Below are 24310 nucleotides of genomic sequence, written 5' to 3' on the forward strand. Positions count from 1 at the left end.
CTGGCTTTGTACAGTGGGCTGTACGAAGGTATACAATACCATGGATTTAATATTTTTTCTGCAGTGCTGCGACTGACAAATTCACGGTTTACCAAGATTGCTACCCTTTTCAGTTGTTTTTTCTGGGAAAAAAAACCCACCATAATCAATACAAAATAGAAGTTAGGCTTAACTTTCGGTCTATGGCATTTTAAGATGAAAGCTACCTTATTATGTGTTTGTTCTCCTTTCTTTTGTTTAGCCATTACATGTCTTGCTGATAGTTGTCATGCTGACAAAGAATAATATCCCTGTATCCTGACTTGGAGAATGGAGGTAGAGAGAGCATGGAGGAGTGGAAAAGGGTCCCCACCCCCCTCTCCTGTTCTCCAGGGATGTGAGTTGTGTCCTCACTGACCTGTCTGTGCAGCAGTCATCAGCGCTATGCTGAGGAAAGGCGTTGATCCAGCTACACTTTTACTGCATGTATCAATGCTCCCTCCTTCTCTTCCCTGATTCGGGTTCAAGCGTGATGACATACCCCAGCAAGCACAATATGGAATTCTGCTCCCTACAATCTTTCTCCAATCAGAAGGTGAATGACAGTATCACAGAGAGGGTTTGCTCTGGTGATAGAAGCATCAGTCTTATTCCCCCTGGTATACCACTAAAGGTCAACATGAGCGTACGAAAAAAAATGATTTTGGAAGAAACACATTCACCTCTGTCCCTTTGCTGTCAGTAGTAGGAATGGGAATATGATACCATTGTGCTTGAGGAATTTGGAACTGTAAATTTTTGTATAAGTTATACTGGTGAAGTAGAAACACATTTTCATGCCTTTTTATATTTGTTTTATACAAATATGCCCAAAATAAGGTGCAGGCATGTTTATATACAAGTGCCTGTTTTGAAAAACTGTAGTGACTGTAACTGCAGTGCAGTGGGAGTCCTGTTCCTGGAATAAAAGGGATTGAATAAAGAAGAGGTGTGTAGAATGGTACATTGAGAGAAGGCAGACTATTGTCATGTTTTCCATGTGTCCTACAGAACTGCAAGAGCCATTTCTCTATAAAGCAATGTATAAAATAGAGAAATAAGAAAGAGATAGACCAGCGAAATTCATCAACAGATAGTGACAGAATTTGTGTTGAAGGAATGGCAGAGATTGCCTCGCTTTTAAAATAGCTGTTAAAAACATGCTCAAGAAAACATTTCCATGATGTGGAAAGCTGGGTTTTGGAGTCTTTGGGACAGCAGTCCCTTTCCTAGGTAACGTTCCATCCGGTTGAGTTGTAGGTGGTGATGTGTTTTATGTCCTGCTGGTATGGCAGCCCTGTCTGCAGACTAAGAGGCTTGATTGCCGAGCAGCTATGTGATAAAACAGTCACTTGAGTGGAACACAGAGCTCTCTCTGTCTGCCCACAGTGTGCTCCCCTAGGTCACCGTACCGCCAATCCCTTCCTCTGTCTTTCACTTTCTCCAGCTTAGGCTCCAGTTCTGTAAACTACTGGTTTGAGATGCTGCCTTGACTGCTCTGGGGTCAGCAACGACATTGTCTTGTGACAATCTGCTGCTGCAAATAGCTTCATAGTTTCAGTGTGGTTTTATCAATCTGAATTCATTCTTTATTTAAGCTCCTCATCGGTTTCTCTTTTCCACCACTATTGTCTCTCTCTCACTTTAGGTCTTGTCTAGTCTTACAGCCCAGCCTATTTCAGCATTCCACTCTCTGATATCTAATTGAGACAACAATGTAGCTAATTGTAGTCAGTATCAACACTATCCCCCCAAGTGGTTCCCACAGACATGGTGGTCTCTGCACCATGTTGGAACATTTGAACACTGAGTCAAAACCTTCCCAGGTCTGTAAGACCTGTGGTCCCGTGGCCCAGCATTGCACAGTCATTTGTACTACACATGCAGAATCCCGTGAGCAACATGAGGGTTCACTGCAGTCTGTAGCCAGGACTGGTTGCATGCACTCTTTTCATTGAATGGAGTTTTTTTCAGATTTCAAGATGTTTTGGCAAAGTAGCTTGAGATTGTTTCTACCCTTGGGGTTTACCCCAGATCACAGAAGGCGGATATTTTATGGCAGAAAAGCACCGTGGGTTTGATGGTAGGAACAGTTTGCCTCAGATGGTACACATTTAATCCAAGTGTCTGCTACCAAGCAGAGGTAACAGCCCTTCCCCCCAAATTGGCCTGGTATTGTAAGGTTCCACAAAGTGATAAAAGGTTTGCCTGTGACAGTAGCGCCGTCTAACTGCTGGATTAGGGAATTGCCTTTTCTTTACTGCTTGCCAGTGAGCTGGTTACTCTTAAAATGCGTTTCTGCTGTGGGGGAGGTGTGCATTATACACAGTCCATTCCCCTCCCCCTGTTAATGAGCCTTACTCCACCCTACCCCTGTCGCTCCTTTGTTCGGAGGTGACAGTTTTACTGGGGGGGTAGGCACGTGTGCCTCTCGTTAACAGAGTAATTACTTTTTTTCATCCTCACTGCTGCAGGATATCTCCCGCTCTCATTTCCCTCTTTACAATAATAATAATAATAATAATAATAATAATAATGTTGCTTTATTAGCCCTATACAATTTCTTGCATTAGGAATTAGTCTTTTCTCATACCCCAGCTTGCTCTCCATGAGACACAGACAGGGAGAGAAGCTTGGGGTCAGAGTGCAGGGTCAGCCATTGTACAGCGCCCCTGGAGCAGTTGGAGTTAAGGGCCCTGCTCAGGGGCCCAACAGAGTAGGATTCCTCTGCCGGCTGCGGGATTTGATCCGGCAACCTTCCAGTCACAGGCACAGATCCTTAGCCACAGAGCCACCACTCCGCCCCACACACTCTATGTGCTATAAAACCTCCATCTTTGCTCCTGGGAAGAGTTTGCTGAGGAAGCCGGCAGGCACAGCTTTCTCCCCTCTTGGTCTGCTCTCCTGCGGTTTCTCTTTCAGCAGCGATGAAGACAGTAGCTACATGTATCTGAAGAACTGAAATAAAGTGGCAAAGAGCTAGTTCTTCCATTTTCAGTTTACAGCCAAATTTCAAGTTATGTTTTGAAGATCACATGCATCAAAGATTGTTCCTGCCATTGGAAAAAAAACACATTCACTTCTGTACATGACTTTATTGTCATTGGCATTATCATTTGCCTCTTTTCTTTTTGCTTTTCATGAGACAGAACATGAGACATGTTCTAAACCTTTCAGCCCCTCCAGCTTGTTTGGTAGGTAATAGTTAATTGATCCAAGGCTCTTGACCAGCCGTTTCCTGAAAGAAGCCAGCTGGTATCAGCTTCAACACTTTGAGTTTCCACTTGTGTCCTGGTTCATGTTTCACTATTCAGAAGAAATACAGAATAAACCCTTATTGTTCCTTTACGGCATGCAAGTCACTGCTCCACAGGTAAACCTCTACTTTCACACTTGGAACAGTTTCAGTGGAAGCCTTTTAGTTAAGTGCAAGCTGGAGGCAAGTGAAAATCCTGGGCACTACAGGGTGATGAGAAAGTAGGAGGTGATTTCAGATGTGTGTACTGCCTGCTTAAGAGGACAGAAGAGCTGTAGCAACTTCCACACAATTGTAGACACAAGACACGGTTCAAACAGCATCTTCATTTCGGTTTGGGGAGATCTCTCTGCCTCTGACTGCTGCTGGCGTCTCGCCATTTGAATGTGAGGAAACTTTCTCTTTTTATGAAGGAAATATGTGAAAATTTCTCCCTAAACACAAAAAAGTTAGAGGAGAACCCAGACACACAGCGAGGCCTCTGGTGCATCGGTGATAGCACTCCAAGCCTGCGCTGTCTCCTCACAGGCTCCACAGACATGACAGCAGACAGGCCCAGGTCCAGTGAGGCCAGGGGAGTGGAGACTCCACACAGTGCCAGCGGCTTTTTAGCTGCGGTCATGCTGTCACTGCGAGAGATCCAGATAAGAGTCATTGTCTAGCAAGAGGACAGGTTGAAAATGGGGAATATCCTTTTTTGAAATCATGGCCAAAAAAGATGATGTGCTTCCAGACCTTAATCGCCTCAGCATACCCCCAGAAAGACACTCTGTTCTCAAGGCAGAAGGGCAGAATACTCCTTACACTCAAACCTGAACTCGGATCTTTTGGTTTGTTTAATCATCTCTTTCAACTTGTGCATCATATTTTTTTATTATTTGGATTTATGTCTGCTTATTCTACTAAGTTAGTTGTTTTACACTGCTAAAGTAAATGACTTATCCCATTCCTCCTAACTGTTCTGATCATTCTTTACTCAGAATTGCACAGAGACATGAATTGGCACTGATAACAGCTCAGTTGTATTGTATTCTTACGATTTTCTAATAATATAATTTCAGTTTTGTCCTGGTAACATATATACTTGCAAGAACTCTATACGTATTTTGATTCAGCATTTTGCAAATGAAAGCAGTAGAACAAGTAAAGGTATATTCCATGCTGAAAAGAAAAGAAAGGAAACAACGTTTTGGCTGTGGAGTCTTCTTTGGGTGTCAGAGTGCCATACCCAAAGAAGGCTCCACAGCCAAAACATTGTGTTTCTTTTCTTCGCTTTTCAGCATGAAATGAACCTTTACTTGTTCCTTTGCAGTCTACGCATGCTGACACAGCTACCTACTTTAAATGACAGCAATTATAATTTTCAGCAATTTTGTCCCCTACTCCCTCCCTCTTGGTATAAATGTATGGTGCTAAAGAATGTGCTTCTTTTTGTGTTGGGCTGGCCTATTTCTGTTCTCCCAGAATAGGTTATCCTTGTTTAAGGGCAAAAAAGAGAGTGGGATACAGTCACAAGAATTGCGTGACATTCTCATATGTTCTCATCTGGGTCCAGTTGAGTTACAGAGCTCATTGAGTCAAAGTGACAGTGTTGTCAAGCTCATTGCTTTGAACCGTTTCTCCCCAGGTTTAAGAAGGCACTGCGTTTTGGGGGAGGACATAGACCCTTGCAAAAACATGAGGTTAATCATAGGGCAGCTGGCACAGGAGCCAAGTCCACTAGCTGCACTGATAATCCGTGTGCCTAATGTTTTCTCTTTAAAGCAGCAGCTAATATCCCAGTACCTGCCTCTCTCCTGTTACTTAATTTCATGTCCACAGACATTATTCTTCCATCTTTGTTGCGTGCCATTCAGGCTTAATGTAGGCATGGCCCAAAGTCCTGAGCCTAATATGGAAGTAAACAGCACAGATACAGTAGATTGTTACAGTCGCTGTTCATTGTCCGTGCTTAGTACACTCAGACAGCCAATTTGCAATATGTAGAATTGCTTTCTTCCTTATTTATGCTTTCTTTGTTATACGTAAATCACAAGATAAATAGTTAATCTGTCAGTGTTTTTATAATATTAAATTTTTACACCTATTGCTAAGAAACTGGATTGAGTTCTGCACTGGAGCTGTAATATGTGTCTGCTGGATTTCACACCAAGAATACAGCTAAAATGAAAGAACCAGAACTAGGAGGCCCGAGTATAGATTTGTTTTGAAAGCAAACACTGTTTTGAACACCATGCTGCTGAGCTGCGGCATCGAATGTCTAGAATACCCCTGAGAGTCAGACTGAAGGTGAATGAGTGCTTCTGTGCAGCTCTGCACCCAGAAACCCACAGCACACATCTCATTGCTTTCTTGTGAAACTGGAAAAGCTCCAGATATTGCCGGGCACATGCAAACGCACTTGAAGGTTTCCAGCCCTATGTAGACTTTGCACAATGAGAGAGGCATTAACAGTGCAACAAATGATATTGGCTCCATTACTTGCGTTTAAGGTCCTTTCAGCGGAAATTAATTTCGTCCAGGTGTAACTCATAAACATGTTTAGAGAAGTCACTAGTGAAAATCTATTACTGATTCCCTGATAATAATTTTGCCAATTTCCCTTTTATTTTTTGCTTCTTTTGTTTTAGAAAAGGATTTGGTGTGGCGTAGAATATTTTATATAGCAGTTTTCAAAGCTCATCGTTTCTCTGCACTTTCCAATACAACATAGCAAAAAGATTAAAAATGCTTGAATACATATTTTAATACAGAAAACACAAGTTGGAGTATGAACGTACAAAGACTTGCAATAGCTAATATGGGCTGCAACATAGTATTTGTGTATGTTGGACTTAGTGTTTTGGCAAGGCACACTTATCAGTTGTCTAGAGTGCAGCTTCACTTGTCATACATGGTCTTCCAAGGTTTTGGGAACTGACAGAAGGCCATAGTGCACAAATGGGATGCAGGTGATTAGGGGGGTCGTGGGTCACAGATTGAAAGTGGGAAGCCATATTTCTGTAGCCTTTATCACTGGACCAGTTGCATTTTCTTGAAAGTACATTAATAGTGCTTGGAAATGAAATCACAAGGTTGTCTGACCCTCCTTCAGGAGTTGTGTTCTTCAAGGAATTGAAGAAATTCAAAATTGTAGAAAAGGGGGTCTAGGTTTGCTTTTTCCTTCTTTTGTAAGTTTTTAGTGCAGTTATTACAGGCTTTGTTGGGATTGTGTGAAGGCAGATAAGTGAACAGACAGTCCCATATCCCTTCATCTGCGTTCATTCTGATTCCTTTTTGAAATTTTCTGAAGTAAAGTTGGTTCTTGTATCAAGGGGATTGAGATGGAAAGGAGAAGGCTAGTTTTTCTCCAGAGCTCAACAAACTAAATTGCCACCTAGAGTGGATCTGTAAAGCATAATGGAGTCTTGAAGACTATTTAGCTGTGGGCCACATTCAGGAGAACTTAATCTATTGGGAAAACAAATCTGATTGAATCGACCTGTTGTTGTGAAATGTAATCATATACTTAGACATGTAGGTAAATCTTTCAACCTCCAGCTCAAAACAAATGACTAGATGATACGAAATGCTCAGTTCAAGGACATGCAGGCCAAACCACAAGGTCTAGTGTGTGACTTTTGTCATGATGGGGCAATTTTGTTGCTAGGTGAAGCAAAAACATATTCACATAATGCTATTCTAACAGTATTTACAGAGTTACTATGGAATGCAGTATTGGGAAGACAGTGCAAACAGTGTAAATGAATGCCATGATATCTATACGCCTAACTTACAGACAGCAGCATATAATTCCGAGGAATACATTGTAGTGTGCTCTCACGAGGCACCAGTAATGTAGGGGTTTGGGCATTTACTGGGACAATTATTAATTGTGTCAGTAAATCACAAAATTATTCTTTTAATGGTCTTAGAATCCAGCCTTGCGGGATAATTCAAACAACGCACACACACAGGTACTAATACACAAGAATACATTTATTAATACATAGAATATGCATGTAAACATAACGGATCTTATCGTGAGGGTTATCAGAATACAAAAGGTATATATTCAATCAGTTACGAAGAGTTACACATATCAAGAGGACATATGTTCAGTATATCATTCATTTAGACCGTTTCATAATTGAAGTTGGTTACAACTTCTACATTAGATACTGAAAACAAGTACATAACTCTTAGGAATTCAATTGATATCAACTGGTTGGGATAACAATTGAATTCTCGAGCGCTAATGCAGTGAAGTTGAATACTCATCCAACCTCTGGGGATTCAGATCTCCTGCAGGCACAAAGAGACAGTTGCAGGCTTGTTGCTGTCCAATCTGTGCTCTCTGGCTCGGTGCCAGGCTGTGCTGTGCGGCTTGGTGGACACTCCTGGGGCACTGCTCTCTGAAGACCGGCTAGGTAGTGTTGGCTGAACTAGCAAAGTTTGTGCACAGGAGAAAAGATGACTGTGGGTCCCAGCAGGTCAGGAAGAGGACCGGTTCATTCCTGATGAAGCTAGTTCTGAATACTGATTCAGCTGTCCACAGTTCCGACCTGTTCACGAAGCTTGCTGCTGGTGCTAACCTCGGTGGATCCTTTGGTTACTCGTGGCAACCTCCGCTCTCGACTCTTAGAACAAAGGAAAGTTCTGGCACTCGGACACACTGGCCGTTACGTGGTGGTCTGGGCTGAGTCTCAGGATGGTCAGGAGGCGCACTGCGAGAATGTCCTGCCCTTAGGAACTATTCTGGCCTGCGGGCCGTCCTGCCCTGGAATTGTCTTGTACCCTAGGAATTCTTCTAGGAGCTCTGTGTTGCCTGTTTTTACCTGGAGGAACTTCAGCTCGTTCATTGGCTGAAAGTTTCATGGGCATCAGAGACCCACGTGGGTTACTTGGCCCTACCAGTCCCTGATTGGTTGATCAAGGTGAGATATGAGTCACTTACTCCTGACACTTAGGAATGCAGTCCAGATGTCCATCTGGCCCTCCCTAGACAGATAGGCGCCAATGGATGACCATTGATCATGATAGCCAGGCTTAGCTAAGTGCATCCCTATTTGGGGGCTGTCCCTTATCAAAAGAAAACCTTAAATCAGCCTGCATGAATAGCTTCTCTGTGGTGCAGCCACAGAGATGAAGAGAGAGATGGGGCCTCACTGGCAAGGGAGCAGAAAACTTAATTCCTGTATTTAAATAAGCCTTGCAGCTACAACATTCTAGATTGAAAATACAACAATTAAGACGGTTTAACACAGGTGTTTCAAATTCAGCAGCATCCAGTCGCAGAAGTACAGGATTCCCAGGTAGTAGCCAGGCTCAAATCTCCCATGCCCAGACAGCGCAGCCTGGATTTATGGCATTGGCTACCAGAGTGGCGGCAGAGAGCTGGTGTTGCTGGTGTTGGGCACTGCGACACAGAGGTTGGGAGTGGATGGGGGTGGTCGAACCGCAGCATGTAGCGTACAGGTGGTGAAGTAAGCCGAGATCTGAACCAACAGTCCACCAGGGGATGAGGATGGGGCAAGGGCTTGCAGCAGACCTGTCAGAACTGGGGTTTGGGGTTTGAGTAGCTTGAGCTGGTGTGAGCAGTAGGTAGTGCCGAAATAAACCAGGTTAACAGCACTGGAAAAAAGATGATAAATAAATACTGCTTAAAAAACACTTAAAAACTATTGATAAAAAGCCATTAAAAAAAAAACTCTAAGAATGTCAGCATCCTCTATCAAATGGAATTTGAAAAGAAAATGAAAACTAATTACAGTGTGCCGATTTGTGTTATGTTTCTCGACCTGGAATGTTAAGCAATGGAAATTTGTGTGCCCCCCCAGCATTCCAAGCTGAGAGCAGTGTTTGTCCAATTATTTGAAAACTGTCATGTTGCTCTCAGAGAAATGACAGAGGATAGGAGTGGGGGGTGCGGATTTGTCTGCTTGCAACAAACTGAGCTGGACAAAGGATTAAATCCTACTGCTGCTGTCTTTCTGCCGGAGCGCCTTTGTAATGCCATTGTAATGCCAGCTCAGGGTAGCTGTAGCCAAGGGGCGGGGCAGGTGGGGCCGTGGTGGGGGGGGTCAGTTGGCTGGCATCCAGAACCAGTCGAAAACATGATGGCAGGACCTCCCTTTCACTCTTCGACTTGCAGGCAGAGCGAGAAAATAAAAAATGCCTTCTTCATTAGAATGGCTCTCTTTGTCAAAGATCATAGTCAGCTGTTCAGCAGCCTGATTGCATTATACTGCCTCTCATCAGTATATACTGGTCTAGCCTTGGAAGAGAGAAAGGGCAAAGAAAGAAACATGAAAGGAATTAATGCAAGCTGCTTTGTACCAGCTTACAGTGGCTATTGACAGACCAGACTATGGCGGCTTGTGGAGAGATCTGTTGGGACTGCACTGCCAAGCCCTGCTTTCTCATGTTTCTCGCTGTCTTCTAGGTTTCTAGGTTTCCCTCAAGCTAATTTATACTCTATGGGTGACAGGGCCTTCTTTTGCTATGGCCCAGAGCTCGGGAATTTTATCCCCAAGAATAAAAATAAGTCACCCACCCTCAGTGCATTTTAATATTAACTCAAAATCTTTCTGTTCGGAAAGACTTTTACTTAGTGTCTGTCTGCTCCATTTCCTAACTTCTGTTGCACTTCTAACAGATTGAGTTTCTTGTATAATAATAATAATAATAATTAATAATAAGTGCTTACACTTATATAGCGCTTTTCTGGACACTCCACTCAAAGCGCTTTACAGGTAATGGGGACTCCCCTCCACCACCACCAATGTGCAGCATCCACCTGGATGATGCGACGGCAGCCATAGTGCGCCAGAACGCTCACCACACATCAGCTATCAGTGGGGAGGAGAGCAGAGTAATGAAGCCAATTCATAGATATGTAGGTAATTTGTCATTATTATAATTAATAATAAGTGCTTACACTTATATAGCGCTTTTCTGGACACTCCACTCAAAGCGCTTTACAGGTAATGGGGACTCCCCTCCACCACCACCAATGTGCAGCATCCACCTGGATGATGCGACGGCAGCCATAGTGCGCCAGAACGCTCACCACACATCAGCTATCAGTGGGGAGGAGAGCAGAGTAATGAAGCCAATTCATAGATATGTAGGTAATTTGTCATTTGCTATCCTTATAACAGTTTTTCCCCCTTTTAAACCTGCTCTAAAGCTATTTTGAGTTGCTACTTTTAAAGGCACTATTTAAAATAGTTTATTATTATAATTTCTCTTCCAAATTTATATCGTCTCCCACGTCATTGATAAATTGACAAAAAGGTCTGTGTACGAACAAGTTGCTGATCCCTAGGACACTGGCGTTACACTGGGTGACTAGTCAGCAAGAGCAGTAACCTGGGAGAATCTGTCGTTGTCTTGCAATAATCGTCATTATGTCAAGTGCTGTTTCCTGTGCAACAGTGCTGCTTTCCTCTCTGCACTGTAGGTGAGACCTGGGCTGAATATGAACAGGTGTGCTTCCCTAAGACTCTTGAAGCCGCTGAAGAGACTGCAGAGAAAGGCAGAGTGGAGTCAGAAACATGCACACCTTGACAATATTCAATAATCTAGTATTTGGGGGTTTTCTAGTTCCAGTCTTTTTTTAAAGAAATTAAGCTTCATTCAATTTATATACTTTAATCTTTGAGCAATTAAGCAATATCAATAACGGACGTTTTGGCGTGCCCTTCACCAGGCTGGTGCAGTTGTGAGAAGGCACCACTGTGCTTGTGAATAGAAATGTGTGTCTGCTTACAGCATATGCACATGAGTTCTTAAAATTCTAGAATACTTCTGCTTCAGTTTTTGGAAAGTTATGTGCTGTTCACTCAGGCCAAACTAATGGATTGTATTGCTGCACTACACTAATAAGCTTCCTTTTTTTCCCAGTTCCGTGTTGATCTGCATCTTGTATTAGCTAGTACCTAATTTTATTAGAGCACTTCACAGGTGTCAGTTTAGAGTGCACTGGCCACTGTACACGGATCTTGGAGAATCTCCTAAAAATAGAAGCTCTTTACAGTGCGGAGTGATTCTTTGGTGATGAAATGTGCCTGCTTTCTTATAGTCTCCCAGCTGAGTCAAGAGCTGATCACCCATGTCCAGTTTCATGTCCACTATGTGCATGTGTAGCAACCAGGGAAATCTGACGTTTGGTGTCCAGTGTGTTATGAGTTAAGTACTTTTTGTTGTGGGGGTCACGTGGGTTCTGTCCCCTCTCATTGGGGAAGCTTGAGAAAAACACAGAAGTTTTAAAAAATGTGGTGCTCTTCGTGGACTTTGAAGAAACTGTTGTATGTCCCTGTGTTCTCCGGGTGCCTAAATAAAAAGTTGTTGTATACAGTAATTAAAGGTGTTTGAGTAAGTGGGAGTAACACATTACAGAATACTTTCATCTGTAAGGGAGAGACTTTCCAAACACTAGATAAGGAGATTCTCATTCTTAGGCTGTGGAGAATAGGAAAAGAACTGTGCCAAGTCTACAGATGTTTGTTTGAGACTCAGGTCATTGCTCTCTTCAGAGTAATGAAACGAATGGACCCATTTGTTTCCATTAAGAATATGTTTTACTTTGAGTAGGCTATACAGACATTTTAGCCATTGGTGGTATGCATAGACAGGCTTCATTTCCAAAGATACTATTCACTAAACCCATACTGATATGCAATACAGTTTGCAATGTGATTGCTCATTTTAGACATACTTGTCAAATTCAGTTTCTTGGACTTATTTTAGAAAAACGTTAATGATATACCAAAAGGTAACTCTCACAGAGTGAAACATTCAGTTGCACTGCTCTGATGTGACATGACGTGCTGCGATCAGTGTGAGCTGAGATATTGTGTTGCTGTGACTGAAGCAGTTGTTTTGGGGGTAACAAGGCAGTGATCGGATCCATAGGGTGTATTTCCAAAATTAGACTGGCAGAGGTATTGTTCAGTCCATACTTACCCAGTTCAGACCCTCTGATACAGCCTGTCCTGTTTTTTTGTTTGCTACTATGTTAAGTATTTAATGCAAAATGTTTTTTTTTTAAATGTTTCGTGTTTAGAAGTTCTCACAGTCTCTCTCCATCTCTCTCTACAGCCCTTCTTTCGGCTGTTGAACCTGCGGAAGCTTGGCCTAAGCGACAATGAGATCCAGAGGCTGCCGCCTGAGGTGGCCAACTTCATGCAGCTGGTAGAGCTGGACATCTCCCGCAATGGTGAGGGCACTGAGTCAGCACTCCTGCTTACTGTGGTATCGTGGTACCGCTTCAGGACAACTGGGCTTCAGGCCACAGTGTTGGTCAGTGCTTGTGGCCTAGTGATGGCAGCTCACAGCCCTGAGTGCAGTACAGTTTAGGGAGTAACAGCTAAACCTATCTTACCTGACCTCAGTGCTCTGGGAGGTCTCTGAGGTGGACATCAGTGAACAGGGAATAAGGGGTTCTCTAGGGCAGACATGGGAAGGCTTCATGATTTAGAAAGGGAATCCTTAATGTTAGATGAAGGGGTTCTTCCAGGGTAGGGTTAGTTACAGAGGTCTTAGCAGGTTCCTGCAGTGGGCTGGGTTTCCCTATGGGTTGGGAGCAGCTGTGTAAGACCCCCAAGCTGATACTGTAGCCCTGGTGTTTCCTTTGTGGTTTAGGACAGAATAGATAGGTCCTGATTAAACAATTTTTTAAGCTCCCAAATACATAAATGAAAAACAAAGATGAGTTGGATAAGAATTAGCTAAGAATTAGAATTTCAGCCATAATTCTGTATTTACACTAAAAAAAATGCAAGGATTTGTGACAAATGCATTTAGTAATAGCAGGGAATTGATTTGGTATGACATTCTTTGTCTGTGGGGGATTGTGTAGGTATAGATTTAAGACTATCTTCAAAACAGATTGAATACAGTAATCTAGTCAAATTACTGTTCCTTTCGGCATGTACAGTATGTAAAACTAAAAGCTTGTGTGGTTGCAGCAGCACATTTGCCAAGTCTGTGTGCGACACCTGTCGTGTTCCTTTGTCTCTATTCCTGTGTGATGACTGCTCACTTTCATACTCTGGCTTCTAATTCTGTATAATCTGTGTTCACTTGTGTATACCTCTTTGTTTTATTGTAAAGCACCTTGAGATGTGTCAAGGATGCCATCTAAAGCATATATCTTACTGTACAATACATGTGTGTGGTACAGTTATTTTGTCCGGGCTGCAAGCAAAGGTTTGGTGAGGTGGTATCTGTGATCGTGCACCCTACACAACCTTATAAAAGTTCCTGTTCAGTGTTTCATTTTCACTCGTAGGCTTTGCAATGCTTTGCTGCCTGAGTCTAAGATCAGTGGAATAAGATTTTTGCCCTCCCTGTTGGGCACAGCCTTGCAATCCTCAGTACCAATGCAGTCTTGCAATCACAGACCCACTGTCAGACATCACCATAAACAGCACTGAACTGGTTCACTCACAACCTCCCAAAGAAGGGGTTGCCAGTCTCCCAAGAGCAACGTATCATCCCATAAAGTGTTTTCTCATTTGGTAATCTTTTTCTGTTTAGTACAAATACCTTGACTGTGTTTACTGGGGCTCTTTTCATCTCCTGCACTGCTTTTAGACATTTGGTTGAAGCCAGTACCCTTGTTTCCTTCAAGAAACAAGTGGATGAGGTCCTGGGTTAAAGCTACTGACTGCCAAACTGGAAGCATGGGCCTCTTCTTGTCATAACCTTTCTTTTGTTCTTAATTGTAATCGCGGTGTTTCAGTCAGTTTTTATACAAGTTAGATCACAGAAGGACCTGTTCCCAGCCAAAAGAGTTTGGGACACCCTGTCCGGCAGTACAGCTCTCTCTTCCCCCACTCTGAGGAGCACTGCTTCAGCCTTGAAGGTTAATGCTTGAAATGGAAGCAGCAAGGACCTAATGAGAAGGCTCAGTGCTGCACATGGCATCTGTAACTAGTTAAAGCTGAAATGTGCATGTTGTTAAAATGATAAACCTCTTTCCTCTCCCGCTTTCTGTGTCTCTGGTGGAATTGTTGACCGTGCTGCTCGCTTCTCACTCTCCCCTGAAGACATTCCTGAGATCCCCGAGAGCATTAAGTTCTGCAAAGCACTAGAAATTGCAGACTTCAGTGGAAACCCCCTGTCAAGGTAAGCCAGTGGTTTAAACCAGTTGTCCCTTTGCTGTAGGGAGGAAGATAGATGGACAGAACCACGTGTGTGTGTGTGTGTGGGGGGGGATCAAAAGACAGCAAACCGGTTTAAAACAGGCTTACTCAATCTGTCGATATTGCTTTTCTCGAGGACAAAAGTTTTGTGCTTGAAATAAGTCATGTCAGGATTTATACATTCTTTTCTTTATTAAATTATACACAGGGTCAGCAGACTTGAAAAAATAAAGTCTTGTGTGTTATTAAATGGTTGAAGTGCTGTATTTGGAAAAATACTTTTTTATACAGAAAGGGTTTTTTTCAGGAAACTGAATTTCGTAAGAATGTTGGTTCCTCTTCTCCACATTGTAGTACTGTAGACTACAAAGTTTATAACGTCAGCCACAGAGCAGGTTTCCCAGCCCTGTTTGCTGAGATAATACTCAGGAAGCTTTGTAAGCTCATAAGTCAACTTAAGATTTAGAAAAAAAACGTCTCTGTGATGAAAAAATTCTATACTGAATTTTCAAGTTATAGGCCATTGTTGTTTGTATGCTTATTACCAGGAGGAGAGCTTGTAAGGTCCTTAACATGGTTCCTATATTCATTCCTCCCCTGTGGTTAAAAGAATTAGAGAAGAGCTTAAAGTATATCTTAAAACCTTAAGTGAATGAATAGATCTTCAATTTTGGTTTGGAAAGTACTAAATTTGTTTTAGAAGATTCAATGGCAGTGAATTCCATATATAAACAACTCTGGAAGCGCACCTTCTCTTTACCTTCCCTTTCCAGTAGAACCCTAGTGGGAAATCTCAGTTTATATGCACAAGCTCCATCTTGTCAGTGCCAGACAGTTCAGTGAATCCTCAGGCAGACAGGGGTATGAGACTGTATTTGAAGTCAGGAACAGGGGAAGAAAGCTGTTTTGTGAGAGGAGTCTTCTCTCTCGTTACACGTGTCTCTTGGTCTCTCTGCCAGGCTCCCTGATGGTTTCACCCAGTTGCGCAGTCTGGCACACCTGGCTCTCAATGACGTGTCTTTGCAAGCTCTGCCCAATGATATTGGCAAGTGAGTATACTACACACTGTGGCCCCACCACCAATGCACAGGAGTGCAAGCAATCTGGAATCGGTCCAGAGAAGAGAAACCAGATACATTCCTGGGCTCAAAGGAATGTCCGAGACTCGCAGGCTAGAAGAATTGAACCTTTTAGTCTTGAACAGACAAGACTATTAGGGGACCTGACACAAAAATTGAAAAATCCTCAAAGACATCAACAAATTCAACACACTGGACTACTTCCCACTGTGAAACCTGAACCAGAACACAAGTAGGCATGCATTGAAAGAATAAAGAACATGCACAACTTTACACAAAGGGTTGTGGGAGTATGGAACAGACTTTCTAACCAAGATGTCAAGTCAATACTCTGGTATCTTCCAGGAAATGGATGGATGAGATCGTTAAAGCAGTTAGTGAACAACCAAATGAGCTAGAGCAGTGGTTCTCAAACGTTTTGGACCCAGTACCGCCCCTGATCAAACCAAAGCACCCAAGTACCACCTGAAAGTCATTTTTTCATAGGAACCACAGAAAATCTCAATGAGCAACATAAGCACGCGCACACACTCTAACACACATACAATAAAAATAGCACTTAGTTAATTTGGATCATATCGCCTTGTAGCTGTTTTCCGACACTTGCTAACACTAGCGGTGCTGTCTGTGTCTGGTTCAGCAGAAGAGCTAGTGTCGGTGGCCGATAGGGTTACCATACATCCAGATTTTCCCGACAATGTCCACGGCAATGTGTTTTCGAAGTGGCAGAGTAGACTGGGACTTATGCATTTCACACAGTTAAACATCATCATTGTTACCTTACCAATGAACATAAAATGTGGGATATTTTGAAAAGCCTCTCCATCCCGACTCCCTTCCCATATAAGGCAATAGGAAAGTTCATTAAGGTCTCCTCTTATTTTGATGTTCAAATATGGCAACCCTATGTATAATCCTTCCTCGTTCTCAACGGGTGTGCGTGATCTATCAGAGCTGGCGTCCGTACTCTTGACGTCTATTCCTTTTAGCCATGACATAATACTTGATTTTTGCAAGGTATTCATTTTCGATCACTTGTTCTGTAGGTGAATGTGGCACTAAGGTGTGTCTCTGAAAGGAGTATGAACGCTCAAGGATTGGCGCATCGACGTAGTACGTAGGCTACGTATTTGACACATAAACTAATTTTATTAAACTAGAAAATATGAAAACCCGTCTCAAGCTTTCTGAAACTGACTGAGTAAATTACAGATGAAAAAGTTGCATAATTTTTGATGATTCAATTTTTAATTCCCAATTTTTCAGTGCACACAACACATTTCCAGGATCATCTGGCATACCACAGTTTGGCTCATTTGTAGCCCTTCTTGTGTTCTTAAATATAGATTGCACCACACAGTCACAAGGTACTGGCAAGGTTCAGTATTAAATCATTGACTCACATATGTACAGACATGTAGACAGAGCCCCTATATCATACTCTCGTTGCCATCTTGCCAAAATATCTGTGGCTATAGGTCTGGCAGGGACAGAGCTCGGCCAAGTGCTTGGATAACACTCATATGGCCCAGGTGCTTGGGGCGCTGCCACACGCTGGAGCTTTCATCACAAGACTGCAGATAGCCCCCTTCCAGCTGACTGACAGCCCTTTCTTCAGCCCTGCTCCGAAACTGCAGATCAACAGCAGCATCGACCTCATGACGTTACTGAAGGAGTTTTAATGGTGTGCCTCGTGCAGGACTGCTCCTGTCAGGAGGCTTATGTGGGAATGGAGGCCTTGGATCTGAAAATTGTTTTTTCTTTTCTTTTTCTGCACAGCTTAGCCAACCTGGTCACACTGGAACTGCGAGAGAACCTGCTCAAATCCCTGCCCACGTGAGTAGGATCTGCACTAGGAAATGAAGCAGAGCTCTTTCCCCAACAGCCTGTGAACAGCAACAAAAACAGAAAAGCTGACATGTTTGTTACCCAGATGAACTAGTTTTAAAGCTTTCTGCTCCAGTGAGGAATGTGCTTGTGCTAATTTTTCTTGTGGAAATTTAACTGTGTGGTAATGGCCATACGCATGCCATCATACACAGCTTGAGCCACTCAGAAGGCCAGCTTGCCATATCAAAACTGCAAATGCTTTTGGGGAACACTGAGCTACCCCTCACCAGTGTATGAAAGATATGAAGTTTCCCAGCTTCCCTTGTAGCAATAAGCTTTGACATGTTTCTTTAGGTGCTCTTTGTTTGGGAGCTTTACAACTTCTAGTGGAATAAGGAATGAAAAAGAAAAAGTCTTGATGACTGTCAGTTTTCATTCTCATTCACCTGGCACCTCCCGCTGGATCAAGTTTCATTTCTCATTCTTGAAATGTAATTTGTGAAATCTTAGATAATGGTAGTTAGAAGCCTAGCCTGACAGAATCAATTTTCTCATTGTTTTCTTCATAGAATAATTAGTGTAAGTAATAAGTTTACTTTTTTACATTGTTAAGCTGGTTAAGAGTTACCACCCACCAGTAAGCTGGCACTGACAGATGTGCAGTGAGAGAATAATTCAGCTGTTTTTTCCTTCTGTGAATATTGTAGCGGGTGGAGAGCTGTCTTAGTACCAGGCTGTTGAATTTTCTGTGATTTGAGCGATATGGACTGTTTGTGCTCATGGTGCAAACAGTTGTGTTTTTAATATAGATGGGAATTTTATATTGGTTTTATATTATATTTTATATTGGTTTGTGCGCAGTGTAAGGGCTGATACAGTGCCTGATATTGTGCATATCGTGAAACATGTTTGAACTGTGGAACACTTGAGTGTTGAGCTGTGAAGAGAAGAAAAGCTGAGGTGGAGTGGCTCTCACAGCAGGTGATGACAGGGTGCTGTTGTCTGGGGCTGAATACTCTCCAGAGTTCCCACATATCTTTTTTTTTTTTGTGTGAAGAGAATTAGAACTGCCAGATATTTTTGTCATACCGTCCCGAGTCGGAATAGTCAGTTGTGTTTTTAAGTCTCCTAACACGTCACAGGCATCCTTGTTGTCATACCGGGGGAGCAGCACCTACTGGAGGAGAGGCAGGTCCCTCACTGACAGCACTACACCCAGGGGTGCTGTGTCCCCGAGTTCTGAAAGCCACCAAAGAGAGCTGCCTGTCTAACATTGGACTGCTCTCAGCAGTGACACGAGCCAGGCTCGAACCTGCAGTTGTAGAGCTCAGCCTGAGCTCAGGAGAGCAGCTACACAGCTTGAGCCACTCAGAAGGCCAGCTTGCCATATTGGAACTGCAGATGTGTGCTTTTGGAGGAACACTGACTTGTTCTCACGTATGTCTGAGTTCATGGTTTATGTGTCTGCAAGGCAGTTTGAATGTGAAATCCTCGTTGTGTATACAGTGTGTTAAATGCAAGCCTGTCCTGTGTCTTTCCAGGTCCCTGTCATTCCTAGTGAAGCTGGAACAGCTGGACCTGGGCAGCAATGAACTGGAAGTCTTGGTAAGAATCTCATCCTGCTCTCACCAGCTTATGCCCCATTCTCAACGGCATCTTCACTCCATCCACACACACTGAGGGTTAAAAATAAGGTTACAAGTAAGAAGAGACATTCAGCTCCTCATTGCCATTGTTACAGGACCTACATGAAATCATCTGCTTTAGGGCCTAGAACAAAAAACCGTTGTTCCTCTTAACCGCATAAGATCATTTGTACAGGGCAGTGAATAAACTTTAACACTCTGTAGAGAATGAGAAAATGTAATACCTGTGTTAAAGCATGATTGATGTTTCGCATATGCAACGCACATTTAAAATAACAAAGAGAGTCACAGACTCCTCCAGCGCTGGAAGAACGCCCATCACCACTCGTTCCCTTTCTCTTTCCTAGCCGGACACCCTGGGTGCTCTACCCAACCTGCGGGAGCTGTGGCTGGACCGCAATCACCTGTCCTCGCTGCCACCGGTAACTAAAGCCTCAGTGACTGCACGTTCACGAGAGAAGCACAGTTCTTTAGTGCCTGCGGTTTACCTCTGTTACACAGGAAAGGGAGGCACAGGGCTGTGCTCAGCTCCGGAGGGGCAGAGCTCATCCCTGTCTGGCCTGGGCTGCTCTTGATCGGTGGTTTGCCTCCTGTGGTAGCTCGTCTCACCAAGTGGCAGGGGTTTTCATTCCACTTCCTGGAAGCCTGCTGTTTCTTCTGGTTTTCATTCCAGTTGAGCTCTCAATTGCTTAATTGAGCTAACAAATAAAAAGGCCTAATTAAGAAAATTGTTTTCAGGTTTTAAAAACTGTGGAGAGTGTTATTTTAAGGGTCGGTGTAAGTTGTCCAGGGGTCAGCTCTGATTAAAACCAGAAGAGGCAGTGGGGCTCCGGGAGCAGGACAGGCAGGAGCAGTAGAAGGTGAAGCCCAGACTAGAGAGACAGCGGCTCAGCGGGCCAGAGCTCATCCTCGCCTCTGTTGGACTACGGAGACTGCACCCCAGCCCCTCTCTTGAAGTGGGACGCCAGAGGGACAGCCGTTTCTATCACCTCAGAAGGCATTTTATTTCTCGACTGGGTCATGGCAGACTATAATAAAGCAGGCCTGCACTCAGGACACATATCAGGATAGGACAGACATCACAGGGCACGTACACACTCACACAAGGTCAGGTTAGAGGTAGTGAAGAACCTAGCCAGCAAGTCTGGGGAAGGTGGGAGCACCTGCCTTTTGTGTAGAAGGGCTTGTGTTCATTTTTTTTCAAGTTCAAGTTTTTTTCAGGACAGAAACATTTTTTTAAACCTTACCCTGGCATAGGTTTGTGTTGGCTTTACCGATGATATCTGTCTGTCCTGAGTTTATCTTTACTCCTGTTTTGCACTCCAGTGTTGTGGGTAAAGTTTTCATTTCTGAATGTCCAAAATGTGCATTTCTGTTTATTTTTTCGTGTGTTTGTGTTTTCTTGAAGTCTGTTTCTGTCTGCTGTGGCCGTCCTACATTAGGTAAACTGGCTTATTAAACATTTGCACTTTGCCTCTTCCTCATGTTCCCTCCTGTTATTTCTCTGTCTAGGAGCTGGGTAACCTCCGCAGGCTGGTGTGTCTGGATGTGTCGGAAAACAGATTGGAGCAGCTGCCCTCAGAGCTGAGCGGTCTGTTGGCCCTCACTGACCTGTTACTGTCCCAGAACCTCCTGGAGACACTGCCGGACAGCATCGGTGAGAGAACTGAAGAAGATTTACAAACGAGAGGAGTATTTAATCAAGCAGTTCAGGAAATACAGTGGAGAAGTTCACAAGAGCCCCCAGTTATTCACCTCGCCCCCTCTGAGCAGCTGTTCCTATGAAACGTGGTAGTTACCCATCCTAAGCAAGAACTGCTGATGATGATGACTTAAGAAGAGTTTCAGAAGAACATGGAGTTGTTTTGTCCTCTCTTAACTGTACAAAGACTACTCCCAGTGAAGACCCCATTAGGAGAGCCGCTGTTGTCCTGGAATGTGCCTGAAAGCTCCCCTTCATCTCTGTGATCAGCTCACAGTGCAGTACACCTGAAACCACCCCTGACCTGTAGAGGTGTCCTGGAGTCATCCTGCAACCCGCAGGCTCTGACTAAGGAGCTTCCCTGTGTGTCAGTAATATCCCAGTTTCCTCAGACTCAGGCAGCAGAAAGGGAGAGGACCTGGCTGCTTGGCTCTCGCTAAAGAGCCAGGCTTTTTATATAGTGTCCTCTAGCTGTTATGTCTGCTGCCCTCTTCTGGTGTCTTATTGTTCCTGCAGCCAATTGTGACAGGTGAAGTCCCTGTTTATTAGTTATGCTGGAATTATAAAATAACATTGCTGACTTTTTTCTGTGAATTCCAGCCCCACACATTTATGTTTGCTGGGTAACTGGACAGTGTTGAAATCTGATAAGGAGATAATCCATCAGGACACAGCAGGGTGAAATCTTCAGATCAGTGGCTAGATGGGCTCGAATGGCTTCCTCAGTTGTGACTCTTCTTATTTTGTGGTCTTTGAAAATCTAAGAGGGACAGCTTGCTGGGCAATGTGTTACAATATACAAATTATCTATGACATGATGAAAAAAACAGACATAGTTTATTAGTACTTTTGATGAATTACAGATATTTTAAATTGACAATATTTAATATGGGTTGTATTTTCATTCACCTTCTTATATCACAATATATAAAGGTACTAATAGCTATGAATGTGTGCATTTACTGCCAGAATACTCTGTGTAGCGTCTTGGAAAGCCTTCTAGTAACTAAAGAATTGCATTGACCTCTGTAATTGGCCAGACAGAAGCAGTTTGCTCAATGAAGACAACTGGCAGTTCTGTCTCATTTCCCTGTGTTGTTCATGTTGGCAGGATGCCTGAAGCAGCTGTCCATACTGAAGGTGGACCAGAACCGGCTCACCAGCCTGACGGATTCCATAGGGGAGTGTGAGAACCTCTCAGAGCTGATGCTGACGGAGAACCTCCTGCAGGTACGTCTGCCTGTGCCCATATCATCTTCCTGGGTCCTGGGTGACCTCCACAGTGCTCCTCCACTCCACCACCACCTGCATGAAGAACAGCCCAGGCAGCTCAGTACAATGGTGTAATCTGCCACTTTGTGTCCTGCTGTGTGGCTTTGAATCCTGAGTTTACTGCAGACATCAGAAGAAGTTTGTGAAACCAGTGATTTTCCTGACCTGCCTGAGCACTGACCTGCTTCAATTGTTTCTCTTCTTCCTTCTTAACCTCTTCATGGAAGCTCCAGACACTCCTGTCTGTATGGGCTTTCAGCGCAGTTACAACAGCTAAATTTGCGCCGTGATAAAGACAGAATTTTTAAAACATTTTACAGCGCACTGCACATGCAAGTGATCTCCAGTATTCTTTAACTCCAACCCTTAAAATATTAACAGTAGTGATTAAAAAAAAAACTTACATATTAATAAAACTCCGGACTGACCGCAATAATAACATAGATCGCAAAAGAAACCACATTTCTATTACTGTCATTTTTACTAACTTTGAGAATCAAAATAAAAACACACAACACCAATCTACACATCATTAAAAATAAGATAAGCTCTCTTTTAACAGTGTATTTCAAATTCTAATTTACACAATCATCTTATCTAAGAAAATCACATACTGCTAATTTAACATTATTACAGAAAACTATAATCATAAAAGCCAAGATTTGCCAAAATATAAGAAAACCCAACATCCTTACTGTGAAGTTGCAAAGAAATATGTCAAGTATTGCATCCAAACAAATATAGCAGCCATATCACACTGCAACCTACTGAAGCTAAGCAGGTGTGAGTCTGGTCAATACCTGGATGAGAGACCTCCTGGGAAAAACTAAGGTTGCTGCCGGAAGAGGTGTTAGTGGGGCCAGCAGGGGGCGCCCACCCTGCGGTCCATGTGAGTCCTAATGCTCCAGTATAGTGATGGGGACTCTATACTGTAAACAGGCGCCGTCCTTCGGATGAGACGTAAAACCGAGGTCCTGACTCTCTGTGGTCAATAAAAATCCCATGGCGTTTCTCGAAAAGAGTAGGGGTGTAACCCCGGCATCCTGGCCAAATTTCCCATTGGCCCTTACCTCCTAATAATCCCCCTCAATGAATTGGCTTCATTACTCTGCCCTCCTCCCCACTGATAGCTGATGTGTGGTGAGCGCTCTGGCGCACTATGGCTGCCGTCTCATCATCCAGGTGGCTGCTGCACATTGGTGGTGGTGGAGGGGAGTCCCCATTACCTGTAAAGCGCTTTGAGTGGAGTGTACAGAAAAGTGCTATATAAGTTTAAGCAATTATTATTATGATTTTTTGTTTAAAAAATAAATTCACCTGGAATTCAACACAGAAGGACAAAAGAAACAGGGGTCCTCATACTAAATTCAAACTGTGTGTGTTTCGTTTTTTGCCTCTGTGATACCTGAGATTAGCTGTCAATCAGTGAAATTTGATTTAGAGATTATGGGGAGGTTTATAGATGTTCAGAGTAAATGCCACGTTTCATTTGCTTTCATTTGTCTGTCTGCCTGTCAATCACCTAAGGACCAAACATACTCCAATGACTTTCTTATCTTTTTCAGTCCTGGAGTCACAATAGGCTCTTTTTTGTAGCCTAACCGACCATAAATAGTCTCACTAATATAGCTTGTATATTATTATTCATAATAATGGAACTTTTATTCCATTGAGAAAATTAAATATTTTTTTTTCTATTTTTATTTTGCACATTTCTTTCTAGTGTACTGATTTAGAGATCTTAAAAATCTGATGTTTCATACTTGATGCCCAAATGGCCAGTGCTGTCTATACTATATCCAAGATAATTCGGGTTTGTAAGTGTACACTCATTCCAGGCAGAAATGATTTTTTGGGGGCTTTCCCTTTCTCTCTTCCTCTTTTTCCTAGCCTCTTCAGGCCATCCCTCCCTTTCTGTCTGATCTTTTCTGGTACCATCTATTCCTATTTCGATTGACCTCCACCTCTCTCACCTACTAAATGCAATCAAGTGAGTTTTATTGGCAGTCTGTGCTAATTGTGTATTGCTACAGCACTGCATTGCAGGATATGATACAGTAAAGAGGTATAAGATACAGTACTCTCTTTCTCCCTCTCCCTCCTCAGACACTGCCTCGCTCTCTAGGGAAGCTGAAGAAGCTGACAAACCTCAATGTGGACAGGAACCGGCTCACCTGTCTGCCAGTGGAGCTGGGCGGCTGTACAGGCCTCAATGTTCTGTCTCTACGGGACAACCGTGTTGCCAAGCTGCCTGCTGAGCTTGCCAGTGCCACGGAGCTGCATGTGCTGGACGTGGCCGGGAACAGGTGCCTGAAACCCTCTATCTCGCTCACCGTCGTACTCTTTGCTGCCCTTTCTGTGTTTTCCACTGCTCT

General features: G+C 43.3%; 1 protein-coding gene across 22 annotated transcripts in view; it reads left to right on the plus strand.

Annotated features, from left to right (window-relative positions):
* scrib (scribble planar cell polarity protein) overlaps window positions 1–24310 on the plus strand; it is a 128471-nt gene that overhangs the window by 38908 nt on the left and 65253 nt on the right. For all 22 annotated transcript variants that reach the window (XM_088643259.1, XM_088643264.1, XM_088643267.1 and 19 more), the window contains exons 2-10: window positions 12359–12476; window positions 14311–14389; window positions 15366–15455; window positions 17265–17321; window positions 18857–18920; window positions 19309–19383; window positions 20474–20618; window positions 21775–21893; window positions 24042–24241. In XM_088643259.1, the coding sequence (XP_088499385.1) occupies window positions 12359–12476; window positions 14311–14389; window positions 15366–15455; window positions 17265–17321; window positions 18857–18920; window positions 19309–19383; window positions 20474–20618; window positions 21775–21893; window positions 24042–24241 (947 nt within the window). The remainder of the gene's footprint in view (window positions 1–12358; window positions 12477–14310; window positions 14390–15365; window positions 15456–17264; window positions 17322–18856; window positions 18921–19308; window positions 19384–20473; window positions 20619–21774; window positions 21894–24041; window positions 24242–24310) is intronic.

This window comes from Lepisosteus platostomus, chromosome 8 (assembly GCF_059453375.1).
Source record: "Lepisosteus platostomus isolate fLepPlt1 chromosome 8, fLepPlt1.hap1, whole genome shotgun sequence".
NCBI classification, from domain to species: Eukaryota; Metazoa; Chordata; class Actinopteri; order Semionotiformes; family Lepisosteidae; genus Lepisosteus; species Lepisosteus platostomus.